Source organism: Physcomitrium patens, chromosome 16, assembly GCF_059467195.1.
Source record: "Physcomitrium patens ecotype Gransden chromosome 16, ASM5946719v1, whole genome shotgun sequence".
Taxonomy (NCBI): Eukaryota; Viridiplantae; Streptophyta; class Bryopsida; order Funariales; family Funariaceae; genus Physcomitrium; species Physcomitrium patens.
Genome location: NC_143425.1, coordinates 7,896,137 through 7,921,503, shown reverse-complemented (window position 1 = coordinate 7,921,503; position 25,367 = coordinate 7,896,137). Strand labels below are relative to the sequence as shown.

Here is a 25,367-nt window from a genome sequence, read left to right as displayed (position 1 = left end):
TATGAAATTGTGAGTCAATTGAGAGCTCATTCGGTTAATTTCTAGGAGTTTATTGTTGCTTATCCTGAAAAAGTTTCTTAATTGCACATGAAAATACAGTGTCTTTTTTACTGGAGTAATTGTGTTTCGGTGTGATAGGTTAGACTAATTATATATCTCTTGACATATGAGTAAATATGGTGGTCCGGTGGAGTGGCCTTGTGCCAGCGTGGGCATTCTTTAAACAGGATTTCTTATGTACTGTTTAGTACATGAAAAATTTCTCCACAATACCATTACATTGAATTGGTCAATAGAAATGATGTTACACGGTAGAAATGTAAAAACGCATTTAGACAGAAGGTCTTCACTTGGATGTTCATGCGGACTCGACCTTCATGAATACATCAACTACAATATGTTTTTTAAAATATTCAATGTCAGACTGAACATCCCTCACACCACATCCACCAACAACATGATTGATTTCTGTACAGTGTTGCACAGTAGTAATATGACATTCAGCATCTTCCTTCTGATATTTCTCACGAGCACATGCAAAGAACAATTCAGTAGGAAAGGGGAAACCGATTCAAGGTCAGTGTTGGCACTAAAAACATTAATTGAATTAATGTTTTGCTTCCCACAAAGACAGACCAGCTAATCAAATAACTAAATTATAACTAAACCATTCTGGGAAGTGAACTATGGATATGAATTTGCTACGGCTCCCTCAAAGTCTCAACGGCAAACTGTTTCCAGTTGATCTACAGTTCCTTCTACACATTGCAGGGACAAGAGATATTTGTCCTGTGTACAGAATGCAGATTACAATATGGTCGACCTCCACAACAATTAACTATTCAACGTGCTTGTGGGCAAAAAGGAGGCATATAGACTTCGAAACTCTCTCCCGGCATACAACCAAAACTGATGTCCGCAAGATATCTTCGTGATTTCTTGACAAAACTCGGACAAAATTCAAGCCAAATCTAAACTGTTCCTTCGATCTCTTGTCCGCTTTAAAGAGGGGGTCTCCTCAGACTCTTCATCACTGTCACCTTCACTATCGTATGCCAAGCCCAGAAGACCACCCTGAGACTTTGTAGTATCTGCGTTGAGGGTTTCTCGAGGAGGCGTATTGGTATTTGCCGTGCTCTGTGCATTAGAGTCTTGAGGACTGGTGCTAGACTTTCCCGAATCCACGGTGAAGGAAAGCTCGCTGGAACGAGGTCGGTCAGACTTCACTTTTACTATGCTCTTTACTAAAACCTGTTGCCTATAAGTAATCAATCCAGCACCACACAAGCTTTGTAAGATTAGTGTAACTGATGAACCAAAGAGTTCAGGCTACCTACGGCCTTCTCTGCACTAAAAATTCCAAATCAACTTCCGTAAGTCCTCAGGACATCATATCAACTAACAGATATCAGAAGAGCTGAGCAGACCACATAAACATTCACGTAGGACTACACGACAAAGTAACCAGTCCCCGAAGATAATTACCGAATACCACTCCGAGGTTTAGGCTCGACTCGTATAGCAGGAAGTGTTGGCACAGCAGCATTGTCCACCAAGCTTGCTGCTTTGTGCTATATTGTCAAGGACAACTCTTATATCAAGTACAAAAGTCACCATCGAACCTAAATTACAAACTGTCAGCCAGATGTTGTGCAAAGCAAGTGACAGATCACTCATTTATTGACGACAAACGAATACAGCTGGTATAGAGCAGAACACAATTGAACGATCTTAAACACCACGCGTACAGCAATTAGACATAACTGCATCACGATAAAGACCAGAGTAAAGAAAGACACTGACAAAAGTAACAAATATTTTTATACCTTCACTACTTCATTAGAGAGCTCAATGTATTCAAGGGCAACAATCTCGACCTACCCATTAACTTAGCTTAAAACCTGTTCTCACGTCAAACCATTCAGTCAGCTCTTACGCACCCAATCCCTCTATAGTTTATAGCTACCACCTCTACCATCACTTCTGACATTTTTAGATAATCCAATTTTGATATTGTAGCACTGATAGAAAAATATAATAAATAAATGTCATAAGGATATTTTAAAAGCTGCGAACGCCCGTTTCTCAGTTCGTCGCCGCAACCGCTCCGCATCCTCCTCAGCTTCCATTTGCTCTTTTAAGTAAAGCAAATCATCACTATCCAATGCTGTGCATTTCATGAATTGCATTAAGAGGTCAGCAATGATAATTAACACACTCCGCCATCACAATGGAGTCTTCACTGCATGCATCAAACATCAGCATGCAGTACATAGGATATCAATGTGCTAAAAATAGCGTTTTGAGCTGTACCTCCTCGACCATGCAGATATCCACCACGTTCACCAGCTACCTCCTGCATCTGCTTGATAACAACGTTTTAATAAACAAGGGCCGTCATTCAACAAGGAAATCAACGCTTTTGTTCTCCTCAGCAAACGTGAATCTCAATATTCTAAACAGACGTCCATTCTATTAACGTGGTTACCAAAGCTTTCAGGAAATTAAAAACCTCCTCTAATACAAATCCACCGAGGTCGCTATATTAATGACCTTCACTAACCAGGCATACAGCACTTTAGAACACAAACAAAAGCTCAGATTCTCAAAGAAGTACCAAAGTTATAAGGTCTATACTACGCTCATATCCAGTCTCATTTAAGACAGCATGATAAGTCCTTTCGATAACCTCCACTCTACCCTTCCTGACACATACATTTGACTCGCAAATCCTCAAATATGAAGGCGGCCAGAAGGCACTCCATATACCCATTCTATATGTGTGCGTGTGTGTGTGGATTACGCTAATACATAGTGTTCTAACCTTGGCCACCATTCGTTTAAATGCTAAATCCTCGTCATCCGCCTTGTCTTTGCCTCCTTTGCCCCATTTCTTGTCTGCATTGTGTAATCAAATTAAATAGTGCAAGAACGTAGAATTTTAAACATGACGCTTAACATATCAGTCGACAGAATTCGTCACTGAAATGCTCCGAAACTAATTCGCTTGCAAAGACCACTAGGTCATGAAGCTCCGTTACAATTCATAATATAATACACAAGTGCCACTAAATCCTTCTACTTGAAGAAAATCGCAAGCACCAGAAGCTAATAAAGATTTAAAAGTACTATGCTGTTCTTATGCTACACTCCGAACTGAGCACCTCTCAAAGCTACATGTACGATAATAAATAGGCAATAAATAATAAATTAAGTGTCGCACCTTTAGGATCACTTAAATTCGTAAAATCTTTCACTTCTCTGCCTGCCATCTTGTAGCGTTACTCCAGTCAACCCGCGAGACTGGAAAACCAGCACTTGCTTCAAGTTTACAACAACCATGACACTCCAAGATGATCAATGTTTCATACGCGAATATCTCCAGTCAATCACCCCAAATCCTTGCCCTGTTCCCATGTTAAACCCTAATCCAGTGTAACGAGCTAAGTAAATTCCGATTTCAATTTCTCTCCCAAGAACCCTCACTGCTGCTCAAACAACTCTTTTAAAATCCTGTCCCAGATTCAATTCACACAATTACTCTTCGCCTGACTTGCTCATTAGACTAAGAACCTTTTAAATTATGATACGAATCACTCCGCATAAACAGAGGCATAAACCTGCTCCAACTCTAACCTGCCCAATGCTTCAAAAAAATAAACAGAACAAGTCTAAAAATAATAAAAAAAAAAAATCCGCTCGGAGAAACCCCCGCTGATTACAGAACGTCCACCACAAGCCAAGCTACGGAATGCGACGAATCCTGAACCAATCCACTTATCGAACAAATAATACAACCAGAAATTCGAGAAGCCCCTACATCATGCTCATATACTGCTCCCCTACGTCACCACTCCCGGACCCCAATATCCTCTGTAGTCAATAGTATCCCAAGCGCCAAACGTCGAAGAGACCTAAATCACCAGTCGCGAATTTAACACCCAGGCCTGCGCTATACAACGACTTTCACTAACCAACAAAACAAACAAATAAAACATGCAGTGAAATCAAACAGTCGCTTCCCTCCTGCATTCGTTTCAACATGAGGGAGCGCAATGGATGAAGCTCGATGAAGCAGCAACAGCAGCACGAAGTGACTTCGGAAAGCAAGCGTTCCTTGCTCTCATGCGTTCCCATTCGTTCCCGTGTTCTATTGCCGAAGTCGAAACTTGGAGAGATCCGAGCTTGTAATGGCGGAAGGCTAGAAATGCTCGGGTCCCGTGAGGTCTTGAGTTTGTGGTCCTGGTCACATGGGAGCTCCTCCTACAACCGACCCTTCCTTCGCGATAGGTCCTGTGACCGACCCCTCAAGGGCGCTCCTATGACCGAGCCTTGTGGGTTTTTATTGAAACTGATACTTGTTTTGTTCAGCAGGACTAAATTTTTTGAAGCATTTTCAAGTCACAGATTTGGACGCGTGATCATCTAATTTTTAAATAGTAATACATTTACCATTCATCCTTTTTTAAATCTTTTGCTTTGAGAAGGATGTAATTTGCAATCAAATTTTACAACATTGGAAGAAGTTTGAATTTTGTGAATGTTTTTGCTTTGAACACCAAACACCATTACATGTATTATAAGAAAAATGTAAGCACAAATAAATTTAATACATAAATAAATACTTTGATAATTGCACAATTCTTTCTCCTTTTAGAGGAATAAAAATTTGAGTAATGATTTTTTTAAAAATTGAAATAAGAAATAAAATATAGAATATCAATAATTTATTTTTTAGAGTTGAGGATTGAAACTCAACTCTAAAAAATTCATTAGTATAAAAGATTAAAAAATACCTTTATAATACAAGAAAAAGTGCAATCTTTAATAGAATTTTAAAATTAATACTTAAAATTTATAGAAACTCTTTTTGAAATAATGATGATTTTTAAAAATCTCCTTGCAATAAGAAATAAAAAATTTAAGCAGGAAAAATCTTTTGAAACAACTTTTTATGATTTGAAGAATATTTTAATGCCATTGAGAGTACTATAGTACCTAAAATTTACCAATGTTCTAAAGTGCATAAAAATGTTAGTAATTTAGTAATATACATAATTCTCATGCAAAACAAAAAATTAATAGCATTTAGAAGTAAGAAGCTAAGTAGGAGCCAATTGAGGTATCTAATTTCTAAAAAATAATTTTATGCAATAATCTATTGGTTTTGCAAATACCTCAAATCTGAATACTTAATATGAGAAGTTGGGTGGCAGCACAACTATCCAACTATCCCAAGACAGAGCTAGAGACAGAGAGAGAGCAAGAGGGAGAGATTGACAGATTGAGTGCGTCGCCGTATAGCACGCACACACACACACACACCGCCAACTTTGAGCCCCCCTCTCTCTCTCTCTCTCTCTCTCTCTCTCACTCTCTCTCTGTCCTGGCTAGTAGCATTAGTAGCAGTGAGTAGCAGTAAGTAGCACTCATATATCCCATCATCCAGAGCCTCTACAACCTCACCCCTTTCATACGATTACCCCCACCCCACCCCACACTGACACTTTCTAGCAAGCAAGCAAATGCATGAACGCATGCATTCGATGGCACTGGCAAGGAATGAATGAAGAGGGCTATTCATTCCTCTTTGACGCCCATTGCATTGCTCTTGAGGAAGGAAGGAAGAAACTGTTGTTGTTGTAGTTTATCGAATGCTGCCTGCCTGCCTGCTTTTGAGGAGTGTTTTGTAGAGTTTCACTTGTAGTTGCTGCGGGAGTGTGGCCAGGGCGTTTTACACGCCCTTGGCCACGACATTAGATCGTTACCAGTTTCTTCTCGGAGTTGGGTTTACTGTTTTTATTTATTTATTTATACGTTTATTTATTCTCTTGGAGGCGAGGTTGGTTTCTTCTGGAAATGTTATTATTATCATTGTTGTTGTTTTATGCGACAGTTTTGAGGTGTTTCGTTCAGTGAAGCTTTATTGGGTTGGCAGGGGATTCGATGGGTAGGATTCATGGAGGAGCGGTTGTGCTTGTCTGTTTGGGGTGCATTTAGAGGTGGGACATGTGAATCGTGGGATTTCGGAGTTTTATCGAGGGTGGTTTTAGTGATCGAGGTTTTAAGATTCAGAACCCAGAAGTTGGGGCTGTAGAGTTTGCGGACAGATCTCGCAGAGTTATGTCTCTGGATCGTTTGGGGTAGTGTCCGTTAAATAGGTAGAATTGTTCGAACGATTTCCTTTTCAGCGTCGTTTATTGTCGAGCGAAGTAATATTGCGATATCCACGAGGTGCGGATTGTTTGTCGCTAAATCATGGGTGTTAATTTTGAATGGAATCTACTGGTTAGGCTTATTCGAAGCATGAGGCAATGCCGATTAGGAAAATGTGTTTTATCTGGGCATAATGGAAGTTTAAATTATGAGTTCACCTAGTAGCGTACACACGAATTTTTAAGTAGGCGATTTGAAATGACATTTCTTAGTTTTGGGACTAGTCGCTCCAGCACACAGACGCACATGGTTTTTGCGAGGCGAAGCTTTCTAGTGTCCCCCAAAAGATCTGATAGACAACCATTGTTACATTGCTTTGTTCAGGCTCGTACCCGAGCTGCAGATTGACGTGTGACCACGTGTTAGAGACTAGTTTTGTCTACTTTCCAGGCTGTTTTTAACTGTTGACTTGCGTGCACTCTCATTTGTGAACGGAACTCTATATCTTTCGTGGCCTATCAGGAGCTTTTCTTTGGTCCGTGCTACAATGACGTATCAGTTTTCTGACATTCATTAGGATCAATCGAATGGGACTCTCTCAGTTCTTTGTTAGTTGTCGATTCTGGTGGGTTATCGTAGCTTTAGCGTAAGTCTTCGAGCTACAGCACAGTTGACTGTAATTCCCGGTATAGGTTTTCGTCAGTCGCTTGTGGCATTATCCTCTCTATTTCTCGAGGTCAATTTTCTAATTCAGCTAGTTACGAGCTTTGAAATGGAACTCTACTTCGTTGTGTAGATCTATACTCTAATTTTTCTATACCCTATATGTCTACGTTGAATTTTGGTTAACAAGCACTTTGTTACTGTCGTCTTACCAAGCTCCCAACATTCTTCTTGTGGTTTGCGGTTGGTTCTCCAGAAATTATCGCTCAAGCTGAATGAATTCATTTCGTTACCTGCAGGTTGAACAAAGACGGGTAGTCATGGCAGAGCCTAAAGTAGAGGTAGATCAGTCGGCTCCATTCTCACCCGTTGAAGCGGCAGACAGCATGGTTGTTGAAAAAATTCCAGAAAAGACCCAACCCCTGTCCCTTTCTCATAGTGCGGATTCATCAAGTCTACAATATGCCGGCACGTATCATGCCACCAACCCCCAAGTAGAGGTAAAGCGGACTTAGATGATGAGATGGGTATAATTAGGCTACACGTCTGCTTGATCTTATATTTGTTTATTTATTTGTTTGTTTTTCATTCAGCTTACACCATGTCCTGTTCTGGTTGCAGAAACCCTACGCCCTTGAAAATGAATTTAGTCGTGCTCACGCTGAGATTAACAACAAGCAACAGCTACCCGCCTCTGAAGCTGCCAAAACCGAGGGTATGAAACAGTCCACATCACTACCCATCTTGGCCGGATTGGATTGGCAACATCACCTTGATGCAGTCTTAGGCCCACAACGGACTGCTCTTGTGCCAAGCACTGAATCTTCTGAAGCAAACACAAATCACGGCATGGAAATCGACAGGTTACAGAAGGAGCTTGAGAATGCCAATAGCCAGTATCTCGAATTGTCCGCAGGTAGTGACGACTTCCACTTTTTGAGTTTTCTAGTTTCCTTCCGAAGCTGTTCTTTGTCAGGGTCAAAATGTGATGAATTCTCTTTTCATCGCTACATGCAGATTCGGGTTGGCGGCTACTTCGCGCACCTTGTGAAGATAACCTTAAGGACTAACCTCATGTGCAGTTATTTATTGTATTATTTGTTTTGTTACCTTGGTGAACTCGTATTCATGTAGTCTACACACCGTGCAGTTTCGTAATGTATGTATACATTCTTATATCTCGGGCACATTTCTCATTCTGGCACTCCTGAACTTGCCTATGTTCCCATTTTGCAGAGCTGGAGAGTGCGAGGGCAGAGATGAACAGGCTACGACAGGGTGGAACTGCAGCCAACATGCATGGTACAGAGCTTGAAATTGCGAAGCAAGAGATCATCCGATTGCAGGCTGCATCGTGGAGTCAGCATGGAGCCTACAGCACAGAGCTTGCAAGGGCTAAGGATGAGATTGTTAGACTTCAATCCGAGTTAAGGGGTGTTAAGATTTCAAGTACGGACCTTTCACATGCGAAGGAATTGAACAGTTTACTGCTCGCAGATATTGAGGCCTCTGCAATAGACCTTACTAAAACAAATGAAGAACTACGCAACTTACGAGGACAGTATGAACATTCTATGTCAGAGATTAATCGACTGCAGGCTCAGCAAAGAAGCGCCGTTGCCGAGCTGAATGGCGCGAAAGATGAGATCAATAAGTTGCAAACGGATTTGACATCGGCCCGCAGTAATTCTGCTGGAGAATTGTTGGCCGCTAGAGAACAGATTGAGAAGTTACGTGCTGAGTTGGATTCTGTGCAGGGGCAGAGTGGAAGTTCCTCAACTGAGCTTATAAACGCAAAACAGAAAATCTTGAATCTCGAGGGACAGTTACAGATCTCGTCAACTCATCTCGGAGGTTACGCCTCTCAGCTCACAATTGCAAAGGAAGAAATAAATAGGCTGCAAAATGAATTATCGTCCCTTCATCAGCTGCACGGGAAATCGAGCTCAGAGCTTACTGTGGCAAGAGAGCAACTCGGCACACTGCAACTGTCCCAGGAGTCTCGAGACATCTCTAGCGTAAGACTCTCAAATGTTGGAAATGAGTCGACAGGAACCAGTCAACAGATTGAAAACCCTCACTCCGAGAATGGTATTGCACCGATAGATCTTTCAAAAGAAAGAGAAGAGAATAGCAGACTGCGAGATGAATTGAGTGCTGCGTCTAAGCAGATCCAGGAACTTAAGGATGAGGTTGGAAGGTTACAGGCTGATTTGATGGTCTTTCAATTTGAAAGTCCTGAGCTTTTGAAATCAAGAGAGGAGATTGAAAGGCTCAGGGTGCAGATCCAACAATTATCTGATTCACATCCAACATTTTCATCAAGAGAGGTAGGTTACACTTGTGATTATGAACATCTACTCAGTGCTGATCGATTCCTTGACTTTCGCATATTTACGAAGTTTAAAATGACATCTTATTTGCGGATAGTCACTATGGGGGTTGAGATTTACGAATTGGTTTATGCAGGTAGACAACGGGGATCTTGTTTCTGCAACATTATTGGATGAGCTGACTATGGAGCTGATGACGACAAACGAACACCTAGAGAAAGCTACCCAAGCTCGGATGAATGTTGAGAGGGAACTGGCAGCTGCTAGAGTAGAGGCTGAAGAGGCTGGTGGCTTGAGAGTAAGTTTGGAGAGTCTGCAGGCCGAGTTCAAAGTAGCAAAGGAAGCGGAAAGAAAATTAGCCGATGTAATGACAAAGATAGAGGGGCTGAAATCACAGTTAGCTGTGACGAGCGAGAATGAGGAGAGGACTTCAAAGATTGCTGCCGACGCCAATGAGGAGTTGCTCTCTCTGAATACTGCTCTTGGATTGGTCAGAGAATCTGAACAGGAATTGAGCAAGCTTGTTGATGCTCTGCGTTTAGAAGTGAAGTCTCTTAAAGCAGAGATGGTAGTTCTGAAAGAGTCGGAGGGGAAAATGAGAGAGTCGTATGTTGCAACCAAAGCTGAGCTCGAGAAAGTGGCCGCAGAGTTGGAGAAAGTGAAAGAAGCTGAAGAGAGAGCGACTGGAGTGGCAGCTTCAACAGGTGATGAGTTGGATGCTCTGACAGAAGAGTTACGCATTACCAAAGAAGGCGAAGCACGAGCTAAAGCTGCATTTACAGATTATAGTCTGAAACTGCAACGAATGAGGATAGAACTCGAAGATGCAACAAAGCTCGCTGAAAAGGTTTTGTTATTGCAGTCTTTTCATGATTCGTCATCTTGACATTAACCTGTGCGCTGCTTGGAATTTTAGATTGGAGACAATGTATGAATTTGATTAGATATTGACGGTTTTTCTTATTGTTTTAAAAAAAAACTTGTCCTTATTTGCTGCTTGTTTATTCTATGGCAGGCAAGAGCTTTCAAGTTTGACCTCGATGAAGCCAATATAAAGTTGAAAAAATTGATGGAGTCAGAGCGATCTATGTCAGCTACAATGGCATCTTTACGAGCAGAAGTGGGAAACGCAAATGCAGAGATAGCACGTGCTAGAGAAGAGGGAGAAGCTGCACTGGCTGAGAAAGAGTCAGATATCGAAATGGAAATGAGTCGGATGAAAACTGAATGGGGAGCTGCTGTAGCAGAAGAGAAACGACTGAAGGAAGAAAGTTCCGCATTAAGCAAAGCTTTGACGAAGGTTTGTTAAATTGTGTGCGAGTATTATCATGGAACCATCTCTAGTTTTCGGATGAAGTTTTCTTTCAATTTCAAAAGTCGCAATGAACGCGTGTTCGCTCCGTTCTAAGCGAGTATTAACAATGTGCAAGGTTGTAACACTTTACAATTAGAATATGTTACTGTCGAACTTCGTTTTTTGTGAAATTAGCAGTTTTTTTGTGTTTAATATTACATGTTAAGTGATATATATATATGTATTTGGTTGTTTTACTATTAACTAGGTGACAGACGAAAAAGACGAACTGAAGTCTACTTCTGCCTCATTGATAGAGGAATTAACGAAAGCGAAACAGGATTTGAAGCAAGTAAGTGCTAAAATTGAGACCCTAGAAACCAAACTGCAGGCAGCTCTTCTGGAAGTTGAGGCCGTCAAAGCAAGCGAAGAGAGAGCTCTTTCTCAGGTCAGCCGCGTGCCTCTATTCTGCTGGTTGCTGACATCCTCTGCAGTTGTCCATGGCATATGTACATGGAGGTCGAGAGTCCGCTGTGGAACATTTGAATATTTCCCAGACCTTCTTGATAAATTTTCGAGACCCTCTATGGATCAGACATTGTGCTGAGATGTCACTAGTATCAACAATGTTTATGTGGTACCCTTCCATAAACCACTACTTTTTTCTTTCTTTTTTGGTTTTTTTGTAACCAAGTTAAGATTGGATTCTGAATTGATACTTTTTTGACGTTTTCCAGGTGAAGGTTAACTCGTACAATCCGGATGTGGAGGTCAAGGAGTCCGAGTCTGGAGCTGAGGTCACAATACCTTCCGAGGAATACCAGGCTTTGAAAACTTCCGCAAAGGAGGTTGAAGAGTTGGCCAATAAGCGGGTTGCCTTGTCGATGGCACAGGTACTAATCACTTGCATGGGTTCGTCGAATTCGAGTGCATTTACAAGTTGCTGCCTTTTCACTTTTAACGATTTCAAGCATTGTGGAGTGCATGCGTCTGGTCAATCAAATTTATTATGCTTCATTATCATTGCGAGTCACAAGATTTAAATTCGGGTTGTACAAGGTCGAATGCATCATTCTTGGTGTGTGAAATACATGTACTGTCAAACCTTAATACCAATTTGAGAGTTTACAAGGTACTATTCTCGAATACGTGGTGCTAATGCATGGATCCTAATAAGATGACAGTTGAGTAGAATGGTGAAGGCTTGTTCACATTTGGTTTTAGGTCCATTCGCTTTTAACTCAATTCCACGTAGCACCTTTGTGAGACTCAGAATATCTGGCCCATGACGTGAATCTGTGAACGTGCTGTGGGAAGGTCGAGGCAGCCAAAGCAAGTGAGAAAGAGATGCAGAGCAAGTTAGAGATGGCGAAGAAAGATATCGAAGCTAGTCGTGCCGAGTTAATAGAAGCAATGAAGAAACGTGATGAAGCTGAAGCAGCGAAGTTTGCCGTGGAAGGGATGCTTCGCACCCAAAGAGGACAGGGCAGATATCAAGCTTTCAACGGCGGTCCTCCAATGGGAAGTCCCAGCAATGGAATGGATCGGCAGGGCTATATGCTTAGCCCAGCATCTGGAAATTCACAGAACAGCAGCCCGTTACACCCCACCGTCCCATTCTCGTTTCCTACTCCACCACGCCTCAACCTTCAAGAGAAGATCCCCTCCGAATCGCTTGCCAACGTTCTCGCAACACAATTGCCATTGGAGGAGAAAAAGAGCAGGCCCAGATTCTCATCGAAGATTGGCTCATACTTCGGCAAGAAGAAAGACTCGGGGTCCAAGAAGAGTCAGGCTGTTTAAAGTGGCGTTCCGTTCGATGTGATTTTGAGATATTTCCTGCCCAAATTTGCAGCGTGCTTCATCAACAACGTTCCAAGCAGCCATCCCACTGATGGGCACCTCAAGAGATGACACGAGATAGAAACCAACCGTATTGACGGGGAGCTTGTGGAGTATGCGCCGAACCTGTTATTACGAAGCTTGGGTTTCTTTCAAGCTTTTTAGGTGTTGACATCTGAAGCAAATACCTGTAAAACTTTTGGCGATGCCTCAAGGGTTAGGAAGGTCCGCGGTGTTGTGAAATGTTGATATTAGATTTAATCTGAGTATCTTCTTTTAGTGGAGCTCATTTATGCAGATGCAAGGCTCCGGTTCAAGAGTTAAATGCTGAGAGGTCTCCAGCAAAGAGACCAGTATTACATGAAATGTCCGACTTACAAAGATCTTACAGATATGGCTACCTCTGTGTATTACATCTGTAATGTTGGTTTTTTTGATATCCCACTCGCTCAAGATGATATTTTTGTCTTCTTAGCGTTTGGTTCAGATACTTATGTGTTTTCTGCCTGAGAAACTCTGCCTGCCCTGAAACTCTGAAACTTTGAAACACTGCGTGCCTGAGAAACTCTGCGTGCTCTGAGTGGGTTTCCTTGCTCATTGTCTCTTCCTACTGGTTTGACTGACCATTGTTCTCTGCCTGAGAAACTCTGCGTGCCCTGAAAGGGCCTCTGTCACAGTGTAAAATGTTTTGTAACGAATGCTGCCGGCGATAAGGACGAATCTTTCTTTTGCCAGTGTTAAATGTTTGACAGATTTCGCGATTCACGATTAGCGTGTTGAGTGCTCGATGACAGTAAATCGTAAACTCAAAGCGTAGTAAGAATGAACTGTCTTTCATGAAGGGCTTGGCAGGGACTATAACATCGAAGGGTGTAAGTTTACATGGCCCGCCCCACAGCTCATCTAACGCCAAAGTCTGAAACAGTCTAAACACTATTTGAATGCTAGAAGATCTAGGCTGCAGGGTTCGAAAAGCGCATGCCATGATTTTGAGGAATTCGAGGACCGAGTTAGGGTTAGGAAAGGGGTTGAGCAACTGTCCCATCCCAGTGAATACACTACCTCTCGGTGAATTGCTGTGTGCACTCTAGATCAGCGGCTGACTTTTTCTTCGGGATGGTGGTGGAAAGCGGCGAGGTGGGGGGTGTGTGCGACAGAAACGCTTTCATCGTCATCAATTCCATCGCTGCAGTTCTATCGCCCGTTGTCAAATTGTGGAGATATTCGGGGGAAATCTCATGCAGCGTCCTGGAGTGAATGCAGTTGCAGCAATCGAGAATCTCAAGGAATGCCGTCCCTGATACTGCGATCCGTGCGATGGCAGATATCCAATGAGACCGCGCAAGGGGACAAGAATCGCAAGCACCCAAAAGGGCATCAAATGCTGTTTGGCTGCATCCTCCTCATGATGGCAACCATGCACGATGCCCCTAATTCCTCCTCCTTCCTCCTGCGCATCGGTCCAAATGGAATCTCCCTTCCCCCCCCAGCTTCCTTTTATTCACACTTTGTAGTGTCGCACACGACGGTGGTCAAATCGTGCGGGACAATGCCTCCACTGAGCGGAGCCGAGCCGGACTGCGTCGCGGCCTTGCTCTCGACGCCTTTGCCGCCACGCCGTGCCGTGACGCAACGTGAGCTTCTTCTCAGACTCGCGGCTGCGTCACGCACGGCGATGAAGGACTCCTTAAAAATAAAAGTAAAAGTGAAGATGAGCAAAGTGATTTTTGTTCATTTTCGTTGATTGAGAAGTTGGGGTTGACGCGAATGTCTTTGTAATTACAACCAAGAGGGACTATTATGTGTCTGTCTTTTGTAGTTTTTTTTTTTTTTTTTTTTTTTTTTTTTAAAACAAAATTGAGTTTGAAGGGTATGTCTTCTAATGACTTTGAAGTTGAAAAGTGTACCATTAGGTTTAGGTCACTTTAGGGATTGGGGGTTTTGGGGTGACCTTTTAAGTTGTGTTGAGTACAATTCCTTTTATTAGAATAGTGCCCAAATTGTAAAAACATTACATGTTGTGTTCAAACAATTGGAAATGTTTACAAGTGACCCATTTTTTTTCTTTTTTTGATACTTGGATAAAAAATTAACTAATTTTTATATAGTAAAATAATAACTTGTTTAAGATTCTCTTATGTATTGAATGAATCATACTTAAAAATTTGTCAACTTTATAACATTATTTGGGATTAAAATTTTACTTTGTATGAAATTCGAATTAATTCTTTCAATCAATGTTTAGTATTTTTGATACAGATGTAATATATTATACCATTCACTCGTTAACAACATTTGTTTTTAATATGTTAGAAACAATTGAAATATTATACCATTCACTTGTTTTCAAAACTTCCAAAAAAAAAAGAGGATCAAACTTTTTGTAAGTTTTGTAAGTTACTGTGTGAAAACCTTGTGAAAAAAAAGTCACTCAACTTATGAATAATAGATTATAAAAATAAAAAAATAAAAAAAATAAAACCACTGCAACTTCACAATTTTGTATTTGTATACACTTTTTATATGCAACTTAATTATGATAATAAATTTTAATAAACAACTCAATCAACACAAATAAAATCAAGTGTTAATAATTTAACAATTTATTCTCTTAGTTCTAAAATAATATTAAAAAAAACTTCATAATAATATTATATATAAATATAAATATAAATATATATATATTCTACTTGCAATGGATTGATAATTGTAAACCAGCACGTGTATGTTAATAGTGGAATATGATTTATTAATGTGTCATTTTAGATATCATAAAAAATCAAATTTCAATGTTAGATCTAAAATCAAGTTATTTGTTACTGATTAGTTATACATTTAAACATGGTTTTTTATATTAAAATTTTAGTGGATGGCTGATCTGTGATATACTTTAAATGGTAATATATATTTATATTAAATTTAGTGTGTTACACATGTATGAACAATATTTCAAAAGCACACATGTGATCTTCAGTGGTTGTAAGTGAATAAGTTTTTTTCATATTAGGAATATATATATATATATATATATATATATATTTGTGTGTGTGTGTGTACAAAATAATCAGTGGGAATAAGTGGTGTTTTGATGACATTTTGTATTTTTTTTTATAAAACTAATGTTTTGAAACTACAATAATTGTAAATAAGAGAGAACTGAATCAAAATTGAACATAGATTTACTTTGAAATAAAAGTGCTGTACATTCCAATTTTGATAAAACCATGCAATAGAATACATTGCAGAATTGAATTCAATATATTATGTGCACTAAACTGATTCTCAACAAAACATAAAATTCACACTCCCATCTTGAATAAAGATAATTGTTTTACTCATAAACAGGTGTGCAATGTTGTGGATTTTTAAAGAAATTTAAAAACAACACTAAAGAACATATAAATTTCTGAAAAAAACCAGATTCATTTCATTCTATAACATAAAATAGCTCAGTTCATTCAACCAAGGTGTCATTTACTTGGCACATCAAACAATATCAGATGGTACTAAAATCCAGGACTTTATCAAAATGACAACAATACCTGTCTTCAAAAACAATAAAATTGTTACAATTGAAGAATTGTTATCCTCGGAGCACAAATGGACACAATGTTGCACGCATGTCAACAAACGGCTTTACTCTTTTTTTTTTCCCGAGTCAATCATCATTGATCCATTTGGGACGACACATTGCCACAAGCCGAAGCAAAAAAAAAAAATAAAATAAAAAATACAAACATCCCGCCCCTATCACAGGTCAAGAAAACAGTGTATTTAAGGGTTCTCTAATTTAGCCTGAGACGGCATTTCAAAGCCTCCGACGAAATAAATATACCTTTCCACATGGGATAAAGGGATCATCCGCTCTATAAGAGAAAAGTTTACGTAAAAAGAGTGCTGGTAACTTCTACTTTCATTATATGTAATGGAACTTTGATCATTTGTCTTTGTTTCTTTCTTTTCTTGTTGTTTGGTTTCTGAATTTTGATGTTCTGGATTATGCCCCACCGCAGGGGCTGTGTGAAAATGAGCCGAGTGGGATGGAGAAAGAAGTGGCGGATGTATCTCACCCATTTAGGGTTCATCGCCCCTTAAAAATATCTCACACACTGCTATTTATAGGTCTAATCTTGTCAAGATTCCCTTTCAACTCTCGTTATAACAGGAGATAAGTGAAGCTTCTTTATGGATCATCATCACCATCGTCGTCGTCGTAGTAGTCTAATCTCTTCCATCACATTTGTCTACGTAGCCCCTGTGTCTCTTTTTCTCTGTGTGTGTGCATGTGACACTGTGTGGATGAGTGTGAGCGAGTGAGTGCATGTTCCTTTGCAGGGGGGTGGAGTTATAACGCCACTTCGCCAATTGGGTGTGGGATTTATCTAGACTGTGTGGAGAGTCTAGTCGGAGGTTGTGGGTGAGTTCAGAATCGACATGCAGTTCCGCATGGGAATGTGGATTGTGTGTTGTGTTGGATTATGGCAGTGCATGTGTTTGCTGATCATGTGACGTTGAGGTCTGTTTCTGTGTGTGATTGTGCGTGTCTAGCATTGGCAGAGCTTTGGTGTGTGTGTGTGTGTGTGTGAGTGTGTGTTTTTTTTGGTACCCGGTACCAAGTGGCAGGTAGGTTACTGATTGTGGTGCTTTTGTTGCTAGATTGCGAGAAAGAACCATGGCGTCGGTCATGATGAGCGCTGCGAAAGCCACCTTCGTAACCCACGGCACTGCGGCGGTGGAGGTGACTCGATCGCCTGGCGCCTTGCAGGTGCTGGCATCCGGGGAATCGAGCTTCCGGAAGGGTACAAGTGCTGTTTTGCACCAAGATCTCAGCGCAGAGACTCGTCTCAGAAATGGTTCGATGCAGGTGGTAATGACGGCCACCGCGCCACGGCCTTCGTCTTCTTCTGTGCATTCTGCTGGACGCACCCGTCCCACAAAGGACCCAGCCGCTCCAGATTTCAAGCCCATACCTAGTTTCGAAGAGTGCTTCCCTAGCAGCACCAAGGAGATCAAGTATGTCCCCTTGATCTCCTCAATGCCACTGAATTTTCTTAGTGAGTTGGTGTAGACACGAAGGTCTGCATCGAATACAACGCGGTAATTCAATCTGTAATTGCGTGCGATAGTTCTTTTCTCTGCCATGGTGCCTGATCGAGTGTCTCACATGGCTGCAGGGAAGTGGTGCATGAGCCCACAGGGTCTGTGCTCCAGGTGCCATTCCGGAGAATCCACTTGTCTGGAGATGACCCGCATTTCGACACTTACGACACGAGTGGACCGCAGAAAGTGAATCCTCGCTACGGTTAGTACTTCACACTCTTGTGCCGTGCTTCTAGAAGAATTTTCTGTCGACGGTTTGGCACTCGTTCAAGGTTTAGTCTAAATCAGTTTTTCTTTTTTTTTTTTTTTTTTTTTTGTTTTTGTTTTTGTTTTTTTGTCCTTCATGTTTCGTAATTCGTGGAAATGGCTGTGAAAGTCGTGATGTCTGACATCGTGCACACCCATGTAGGACTTCCCAAGCTTCGAAAGGAGTGGATCGATAGGAGGGAGGCGCTCAAAGATGAGAGATTCACTCAAATGTACTACGCCAAGAAGGGTATTATCACTGAGGAGATGGCCTACTGCGCGGCGCGTGAGAAAATGGACCCCGAATTTGTGAGGTCAGAAGTAGCTCGCGGGCGCGCCATCATTCCTTCCAACAAGAAGCATCTCGAACTCGAGCCGATGATAGTCGGGCGCAAGTTTCTCGTGAAGGTGAACGCCAACATCGGCAATTCCGCGGTGACTAGCTCAATCGAGGAGGAGGTGCAGAAGCTCCAATGGGCCACAATGTGGGGTGCTGACACCATCATGGATCTCTCCACCGGTCTCCACATCCACGAAACTCGGGAGTGGATCATGCGAAACTCGTCGGTGCCTGTGGGAACTGTCCCCATCTACCAAGCGCTCGAGAAAGTCGATGGAATTGCAGAGAATCTGACGTGGGAGGTATTCAGGGAGACGCTCATCGAGCAGGCCGAGCAAGGAGTGGATTACTTCACCATTCACGCTGGTGTGTTGTTGAGGTTCATTCCCATGACAGCTCGCCGCATGACGGGCATAGTCTCCAGGGGTGGTTCCATCCACGCCAAGTGGTGTCTCGCACACCACAAGGAAAATTTTGCATACACGCATTGGGACGATATCTTGGACATTTGCAACCAATACGACATCGCGCTCTCCATCGGAGACGGCCTCCGGCCTGGATCTATCTATGATGCAAACGACATGGCGCAGTTCTCTGAGCTCGCTACGCAAGGTACCGTTTCAAATCTCTCCTCACAAAGCAGACATGATTGAAAGCTGATGATATTCATGTCCAAGACTCTGATACTTGGGTGTTGTGATTCTGAAGGTGAGCTCACTCGTCGAGCCTGGGAGAAGGACGTCCAGGTGATGAATGAAGGACCTGGTCACATTCCTCTTCACAAGATACCAGAGAACATGGAGAAGCAGCTGGATTGGTGCAGTGAAGCTCCCTTCTACACTCTGGGTCCTCTCACAACAGATATCGCTCCTGGCTACGACCACATCACATCCGCCATCGGAGCGGCGAACATTGGAGCTCTGGGAACTGCTTTGCTCTGCTACGTGACTCCGAAGGAGCATCTCGGTCTTCCTAACCGGGATGATGTTAAAGCTGGTGTGATTGCGTACAAAATTGCCGCTCACGCCGCAGATCTTGCCAAACAACACCCTCTTGCACAGGTTAGTCAAATTGATCTTCATCCCTGATACACAACTTTGTGAGTCTTAGTGATTTTGTCACCAAGCTGAGATTTAGAATAGAAGGAAAGTGAATATAGATACAGTGATTGGGCTTAAAAACTAACTGGTCTGTCGTGCAGAGTTGGGACGATGCACTCAGCAAGGCTAGATTCGAGTTCCGCTGGAGGGATCAGTTTGCACTATCGCTGGACCCTGTGACTGCACTCTCATTCCACGACGAGACTCTGCCAGCCGAGGGTGCGAAAGTGGCACATTTCTGCTCCATGTGCGGTCCCAAGTTCTGTTCCATGAGTATCACTGAGGATGTGCGCAGATATGCCGAGGAGCATGGATACGGTGACGAGGCAGAAGCTGCGATCAAGGATGGCATGGATAAAATGAGCCGAGAGTTCTTAGCCGCGAAGAAGACCATCAGTGGTGAACAGTGGGGCGAAAGCGGTGGCGAGATCTACTTGCCTGAGAGCTACGTTGCCTCAAAACTCCCAACCACTCCATCGTCTTAAATGACGCATCATGCACCATTCTGAAGGTACCGTTCCGCATTATCGAAGTTTTACTCCTAATCTAAGTGCAGAGTTCATATTACAGCATGCGGACCAAACCATGTTTTATTTGCACTTAAAGTTGGCGTGATGGTCTGCAGGTGGGCAGTCGCTAGAAATGGAGGAGAGACACGCCGAGAGGACTTGTGTGTCCCTTACAACAGGGGTTGTGCTACGGCTGCTCTGGCTTGTGGACTGAACCAACCCACAATTAGACAAATTGTGAATATTTTGTGGCACTTTTAGCTAGATCTGTCTTGTTGTTGTGTGGTCTTCTGAAGAAGGGAAAACTTTTTTCTTGTGATTCGAACTGATCAATTCTGGCACCAGGGGTGCTTGCATGATTAAGAAGCGCAATCCTGATGCGTTGATTAACTATGCAGGCTGAGAGAGTCCCTTCGCACCTGAACAGGTTAATACCTGCGTAGGGAGCGTGCCATTGTCTTTTCGTTGTGTTGTCTGCTGCACAGGCCAGAGGCTCTGAATCAATCGCCTGCTTTGGGTGCTTTCAACATTGTGTTTATGACAAAGTCCTTTTGCAAGCTCTTCGCCCATTGCTTTTACAAAAGCCTTTGACCATGACATACTTATCATCAAGATAGACCCTCCTTCGTCTTCGTCTTCGATCGGCAAATTATGAGTGTTCGCTTGTAGCTCAAACGAGTGCTTCTCCCTTTGTGATCATGCTTCTTAGAAACAGTGTGTGCGGTGTAGGTCTCTCATCCGAATCTTGCAGTCATCAGTGTACATTGATTATGAATCCGTGATTTTGAATCAAAGAAAAACGGCCACAGAATGATGAGCGGGATATAGTTTCCAGGCCATTTTGTAATAGGTTTCTAAATCACTGTAAACAAGCTTTCACTTCGTTTCCTATTGCACTTGCCGGACAGACTGTGATTGCCTGTAGTTTTGCATGTGTTGAAGGGTAGCTGAACTGTACTACGATAAAAAATGTATCCAAGTGAAGATTGAACTTTCTTCCTGATAATACAGTGTCAATCACAAATAAAAATTATAACAAAATTAGTAGAAAGTAATCCCGCTGAAACTTACACACTATTATGCACAATACCGACTGTTCATAACTTGTCGACAATAAAAGTGAACTATTTCTATGTTCACTCTTATATCTGTGTATATGTTATCAAATTGAATGTATCTCAGCGCTGTTAATTCTGTCTTCACACAATCTTCCACAAGCAGCTTCAGATTACGTAGAGAACATATCATCTGTAATGAAACTTCTAAGACAAGTTTTACATCACTTAATCAAATAAGTGTTGCATCCCCCACGTATACTTCTTTCACTCAGTCCCTATAACTCCATGAATAACAAGTTTATAATCATTGTGCATGCACCAAAAATCTCTACTGTTTACTAACAATTGCAGAGCAGAATTTCAACACAAAATTTGTTATTATTTGTAACCATCGACATTTTTCATGTAAAGAATTGTCATCATCTACACACATCGTCTCAGAATGCTGCTATTTGTCAAAGTATCTTTAGAAAGTTAATTTTGGATTGCTAAAAAGTAAGTAACGTATGATTTTGAAGCAAAATTTGTACATTCAACGCTATTTAATATAGAAAAATATTATTTTATATTCTGTACTAAGAGATGTTTTTTATTTCTATAAATATAACTTTTCGAATATACAATTTTGTGTGCTAATTAATTGTGTTACTGGTGTTTCATAAGTAGTAAATTAAAGCACTGGTTTTATGAGTTGTTATACATTATTAGTAATTTTTAAAAAAACATCATGATTATTATTCAATTTTTAGGTATTTATTAACATTCAATATTAAATAGAGATCTTATATTCTACTTTATAGATGATACAATGTAAGAATATAATTTTATAAGAAAAAATCCTATAAATTTTTTTATAGATTATAATGAAATGCTTCATGGTTAATGATAATTATTGGTCTTTGTATGTACAAATATATTCTATGTATTTATATACATGCTTTTTTAACCAGTTATAAAGAAAAAAGCAAGCTCCCATGTCCTACAAAACAAAAGTAGTTAAAACAATGTATTTAGATGTATATTTAGCCAAACATCCTAAATAGTATAAATTTATAGGAATGTCTGGTTTCTTCTTAAATATCATATATAAAAAAGACAAAAAATAATAGTATTATATATATATAGTTAAAATCTTCTTAGTTATTGAAAAGAATTATAGCTAAGTGTTAATAGTTATTACACTATATTAACATGATATTCTAGATGTCTTCTTTGATTATGTTCATTTCTATAATTTTGATACAATTTTTTAAATATTTGTAATGCTTGTGCATATAAATTAAGCAATTTTTCTTATTTAATAATGTTACTTGCAAATGTGCTAATTATAATTGATTAAGAAGATCACCTCTAGTGGCACTTTTATTAACTTTAAGTGTTTTGAAATACCTTTGTTTATACAATGTATTAAATTTATTCAACTAAATTACATAATAAATCATATACTAGTGTATTATAATTTTTAGTTATTAAAATAATATGAAGTTTGGCTTTTAATTATATTAAACACCAAATAGAAAAAAATGATGAAGTATATTAAAATTTTAATCAATGAAATGCTTTTATGTCATGTAAGTCAATAAAACTAAATTGAAACTATTATAGACATATAAGGTATAAGAAGCAAATAATTATCTAAATATTTTTAAGCCACAATGGTAATCTAAAAATTGCTACTAGTATTTTGTAAAAAAAACCATTTATTTCTAATTCTTTTATTTTAAATTTTAATTTTAAAAGAAAAAAAGGATTTTTTAAAATATAAGTTATATTATATTTTATTATGTAATCTACAAATCAATTAATATGTAAGTATATCAAAATTATACTTGATTGTAATCAATTAATATGTAAGAATATCAAAATTATACTTTTATTTCAATATTTTATATTTTAGTTTAAATATTTTGATTATATAGGTGCTTCACTATTTAAAAAATTTGGATAGGCAGTAAATCATGCACAAATCTCTTTTAAAGTACATTTAGACATTATGAGACATTACATCTTTTTATGTGGGTGGTTGAATTATTGGCATGGTTTTAGAAAAATTTGATGAGATGGATTAAAATTGTATAGGATTCATGTCTTTTTTGTAGTTTTCATAAGCAACATGCATGTAAAATTAATATTATAGGATTGATTACCAATCTAACATGAGATGATAAAGAAACAATATATGATTTATCTACTAATGTTGATTGTATGGAAGAGGAGTATTGCACTATGTAGTAAAAGTTAGATTTATTGTAATAAGACTTAAATTTATGTTATATTTCAATAGATGGTGAATATGCTTTAAAAATAATTATACTTTTATATATCCTTTAGAAAAAAAAAAGTAAATAGAAAGAGATTTTGTTTGCCAAAATCAAATTTTTATATTATTTATAGAAATCACAATAAATGAATTCTAATAATAAAACATATTGTACAACCAAAGTACTTATGTTTTACTATTGTACCCACATTTTAGTATTTTTTTTTTTTTACAAAAGAAGTTCAACTATATTAAATAAGAGCATAGAAAATATAGCAGTTTATTTTTTGAATTATGCACATTGTCTTTATAAATCCTATAAACTTAATTTTGACTTAATTCTAGATTATTAAATATACAATATCAAACTTACAATCTAAACTTGTAATCTAGTTGTTTGGATTGTTTTAGTATATTTTATTGATATAAATAATAAAAAAAAGTTATAAAAAGAACTACCAAAATAAATGTAACAATGAGGTCATTGGTAATGTTCCATTGCATTCTTGTTAATTCAAGTAAATTTATTTAAAACTTGATAATCTAATTTTTTTAATCTACAAATTTTTTAAAAGCTAGATTTATTTTTCTATTATTAGACGATATAAATATTCTCACTATAGACTTTAGTGAATAGTTCTCAAAAAAATGTTGATTACAAAAATAAGATAGCAAAAGAAAGAAATGATTTTGCATAATTCTAAAAATGTGTATTTTAAACAATTTAGAGCATGTATTAAATTTTTTGGTTATGATTATAAATACTTTTAATTTTATAAGCTGTCTTAAATAAATATTTAATTACTATTAAAAAAAACATCTAATTAATTGTTTTTTATTTTTGGAAAATAATTCATACATTTTGATATACACACTAATCAACTTTTGCAACTTCTATGTCAAATTTCACATATTATTCATTTCTTAGTAGTTATGTATAGTAAAATCAAAATAACATGTTTTTATACTTTTGTGGGTAAGCACAAGAAGTATTTGTATATAGACCTTCTTATGCATATCTTTGCTATTGTTTTACTACAACGTTACTAAATATGATCAGATAATATTTCATAACATCAATGTGCATTACAAGACATAAGAAGCATGTGTTCAAATAGTATGGTCTTCTTTGCAACAACGAGTAGTGCTGCAATTTCAAAAGCCTTAATCTCTCTACTCTATTGATTTTCTGTCCCTTTATCATCAAAATCTAATCTTGCTCAAGTTCCACTTAAATAATTACGTTTTTTTTTAAAATGTTTGCTGAAAATACTTTATCTCATTAGATATTTGACACATAGATTTAAGTATGTTTTAAGCAAACATAAATTCAAAAACACTTTCAAACACCTACAAGAACAAGAAAGTAATTTTTAAATACATGAGAAATTTCACTAAAGAATTTTAATCTACAAAATTGTTTATGAATACATATATTGTAAAGATATAAGATAGTATATTTTTTTATTCAAAGGAGATGTGTCTTAGCATTTCATTTGTTGTTCTAAAACTTGCAATTTAGAAAGTGCATCTATTGGTGTTGGAGCACATTTAGTAAAAATAAAAGTTGCATAGCTATTGCATGGTTAAAAAACTAAACCAAGTAGTTTTTATGTAGATAGTAATATATATATTAGAACTTTATTATAAGTAGGTGCTCTTGGAATTGATGGTGAAACTAATCCAAGCATATTTTGTACAAGTTTATTTATACTTAACAATAAAAAACCAAGATATGTTCAATTACAATATATGTTTAGTCAAGTAAAAAGAATAGTGTTACTTCAAAGCATGCAATAAATTTCTCTAATAGTATTTGTTCATTTTTATATAAAATTTGAAGAAAGCATTACAAAAGTAGATTATAGTGAAATAAAATCTCCAAATGTTTCAAGACTAATAATACCTAGTTACAATCCAATCCACTATAAGATGCAATATCTTGTTTGTTGAGGTTAATAATAATTTTGTAGTAGTTTTTTTGTTCTAACAAATATACTACAAATCACATGCCATATCACACTCAATCCAAATAAATTCAACTTTTACTCTTATTAATTCAAGATCTCCTTCCAAAATAGCATTATAAAATCATGCAAAACTTCTCAACATACAAGCAATTTCTTCACATTGGTTTGGAAACCAATCGTCTTTTGTCATTGACATAGAACCCATTTTTACACCAAAACCAACAACCATCTCTATTATGTTTTCAAACCTATATTCCAAAAAGAATCAGCCTTTATTAACAGTAAAAATAGAATATGTCCTTTGCACACTCCACATCACCAAGAAATATCTCTATCGAAGGAAACTGATCACATCCTTCGAGGGGCATCAATCTGAAAATAATTCATTGCACTCTTATTTACTAATTTGGACTTATGAAGTTATTCCACCACTGTTTTCCCTCACTTTGACAAACCCAATTGGTCTTCGATATGAATCTTGTCCGACTTATCCATT

General features: G+C 38.7%; 3 protein-coding genes across 11 annotated transcripts; 2 read left to right on the top strand and 1 right to left on the bottom strand.

Annotated features, from left to right (window-relative positions):
• Window positions 1-583: 583 nt before the first annotated feature.
• LOC112292994 (uncharacterized) lies at window positions 584-4,158 on the bottom strand. The gene is made up of 6 exons (XM_090256879.1): window positions 3,224-4,158; window positions 2,825-2,898; window positions 2,314-2,362; window positions 2,060-2,167; window positions 1,486-1,568; window positions 584-1,258 (listed from the first exon to the last, which is right to left on the bottom strand). The coding sequence occupies exons 1-5, from the start codon at window positions 3,270-3,272 to the stop codon at window positions 1,504-1,506; spliced, it is 345 nt and encodes a 114-aa protein (XP_090113005.1). The 5' UTR covers window positions 3,273-4,158; the 3' UTR covers window positions 584-1,258; window positions 1,486-1,503.
• Window positions 4,159-5,428: 1,270 nt separating this feature from the next.
• Window positions 5,429-12,680, top strand: LOC112293420 (uncharacterized). Of its 8 annotated transcripts, none has more exons than XM_090256877.1 (9): window positions 5,429-6,234; window positions 7,119-7,319; window positions 7,441-7,735; window positions 8,056-9,153; window positions 9,293-9,999; window positions 10,168-10,452; window positions 10,715-10,894; window positions 11,184-11,339; window positions 11,764-12,680. In XM_090256877.1, exons 2-9 carry the CDS (start codon window positions 7,140-7,142, stop codon window positions 12,247-12,249), a joined length of 3,387 nt encoding a protein of 1,128 aa, XP_090113003.1. In that variant the 5' UTR covers window positions 5,429-6,234; window positions 7,119-7,139; the 3' UTR covers window positions 12,250-12,680. The 8 variants fall into 8 exon arrangements, 7 of the variants coding, with proteins under 7 accessions (XP_090113003.1, XP_090112998.1, XP_090113002.1 ...); XM_090256872.1 differs by having other exon boundaries at window positions 5,430-5,842; XM_090256876.1 differs by having other exon boundaries at window positions 5,856-6,002.
• Window positions 12,681-16,484: 3,804 nt separating this feature from the next.
• Window positions 16,485-20,472, top strand: LOC112293430 (phosphomethylpyrimidine synthase, chloroplastic). 2 transcript variants are annotated; one of them, XM_024542809.3, is made up of 7 exons: window positions 16,485-16,705; window positions 16,945-17,301; window positions 17,463-17,590; window positions 17,798-18,586; window positions 18,683-19,035; window positions 19,176-19,585; window positions 19,700-20,472. In XM_024542809.3, exons 2-6 carry the CDS (start codon window positions 16,961-16,963, stop codon window positions 19,557-19,559), a joined length of 1,995 nt encoding a protein of 664 aa, XP_024398577.1. In that variant the 5' UTR covers window positions 16,485-16,705; window positions 16,945-16,960; the 3' UTR covers window positions 19,560-19,585; window positions 19,700-20,472. The 2 variants fall into 2 exon arrangements, with proteins under 2 accessions (XP_024398577.1, XP_090112996.1); XM_090256870.1 differs by lacking the exon at window positions 16,485-16,705 and adding an exon at window positions 16,715-16,804.
• Window positions 20,473-25,367: the final 4,895 nt, after the last annotated feature.

Coding starts and splice junctions, on each gene's coding strand:
- LOC112292994 (XM_090256879.1), bottom strand. CDS start 3,272: ATGGCAGGCAGAGAAGTGAAAGATTTTACGAATTTAAGTGATCCTAAA. Junction 2,899..3,223: donor GAATTTAAGTGATCCTAAAG/GTGCGACACTTA, acceptor TACACAATGCAG/ACAAGAAATGGGGCAAAGGA. Junction 1,569..2,059: donor GGCGTTCGCAGCTTTTAAAA/TATCCTTATGAC, acceptor ACAATATAGCAC/AAAGCAGCAAGCTTGGTGGA.
- LOC112293420 (XM_090256871.1), top strand. CDS start 7,095: ATGAATTCATTTCGTTACCTGCAGGTTGAACAAAGACGGGTAGTCATG. Junction 10,000..10,167: donor CAACAAAGCTCGCTGAAAAG/GTTTTGTTATTG, acceptor ATTCTATGGCAG/GCAAGAGCTTTCAAGTTTGA. Junction 10,453..10,714: donor TAAGCAAAGCTTTGACGAAG/GTTTGTTAAATT, acceptor ACTATTAACTAG/GTGACAGACGAAAAAGACGA.
- LOC112293430 (XM_090256870.1), top strand. CDS start 16,767: ATGGCAGTGCATGTGTTTGCTGATCATGTGACGTTGAG. Junction 16,805..16,944: donor GCTGATCATGTGACGTTGAG/GTCTGTTTCTGT, acceptor TTTTGTTGCTAG/ATTGCGAGAAAGAACCATGG. Junction 19,036..19,175: donor AACAACACCCTCTTGCACAG/GTTAGTCAAATT, acceptor TCTGTCGTGCAG/AGTTGGGACGATGCACTCAG.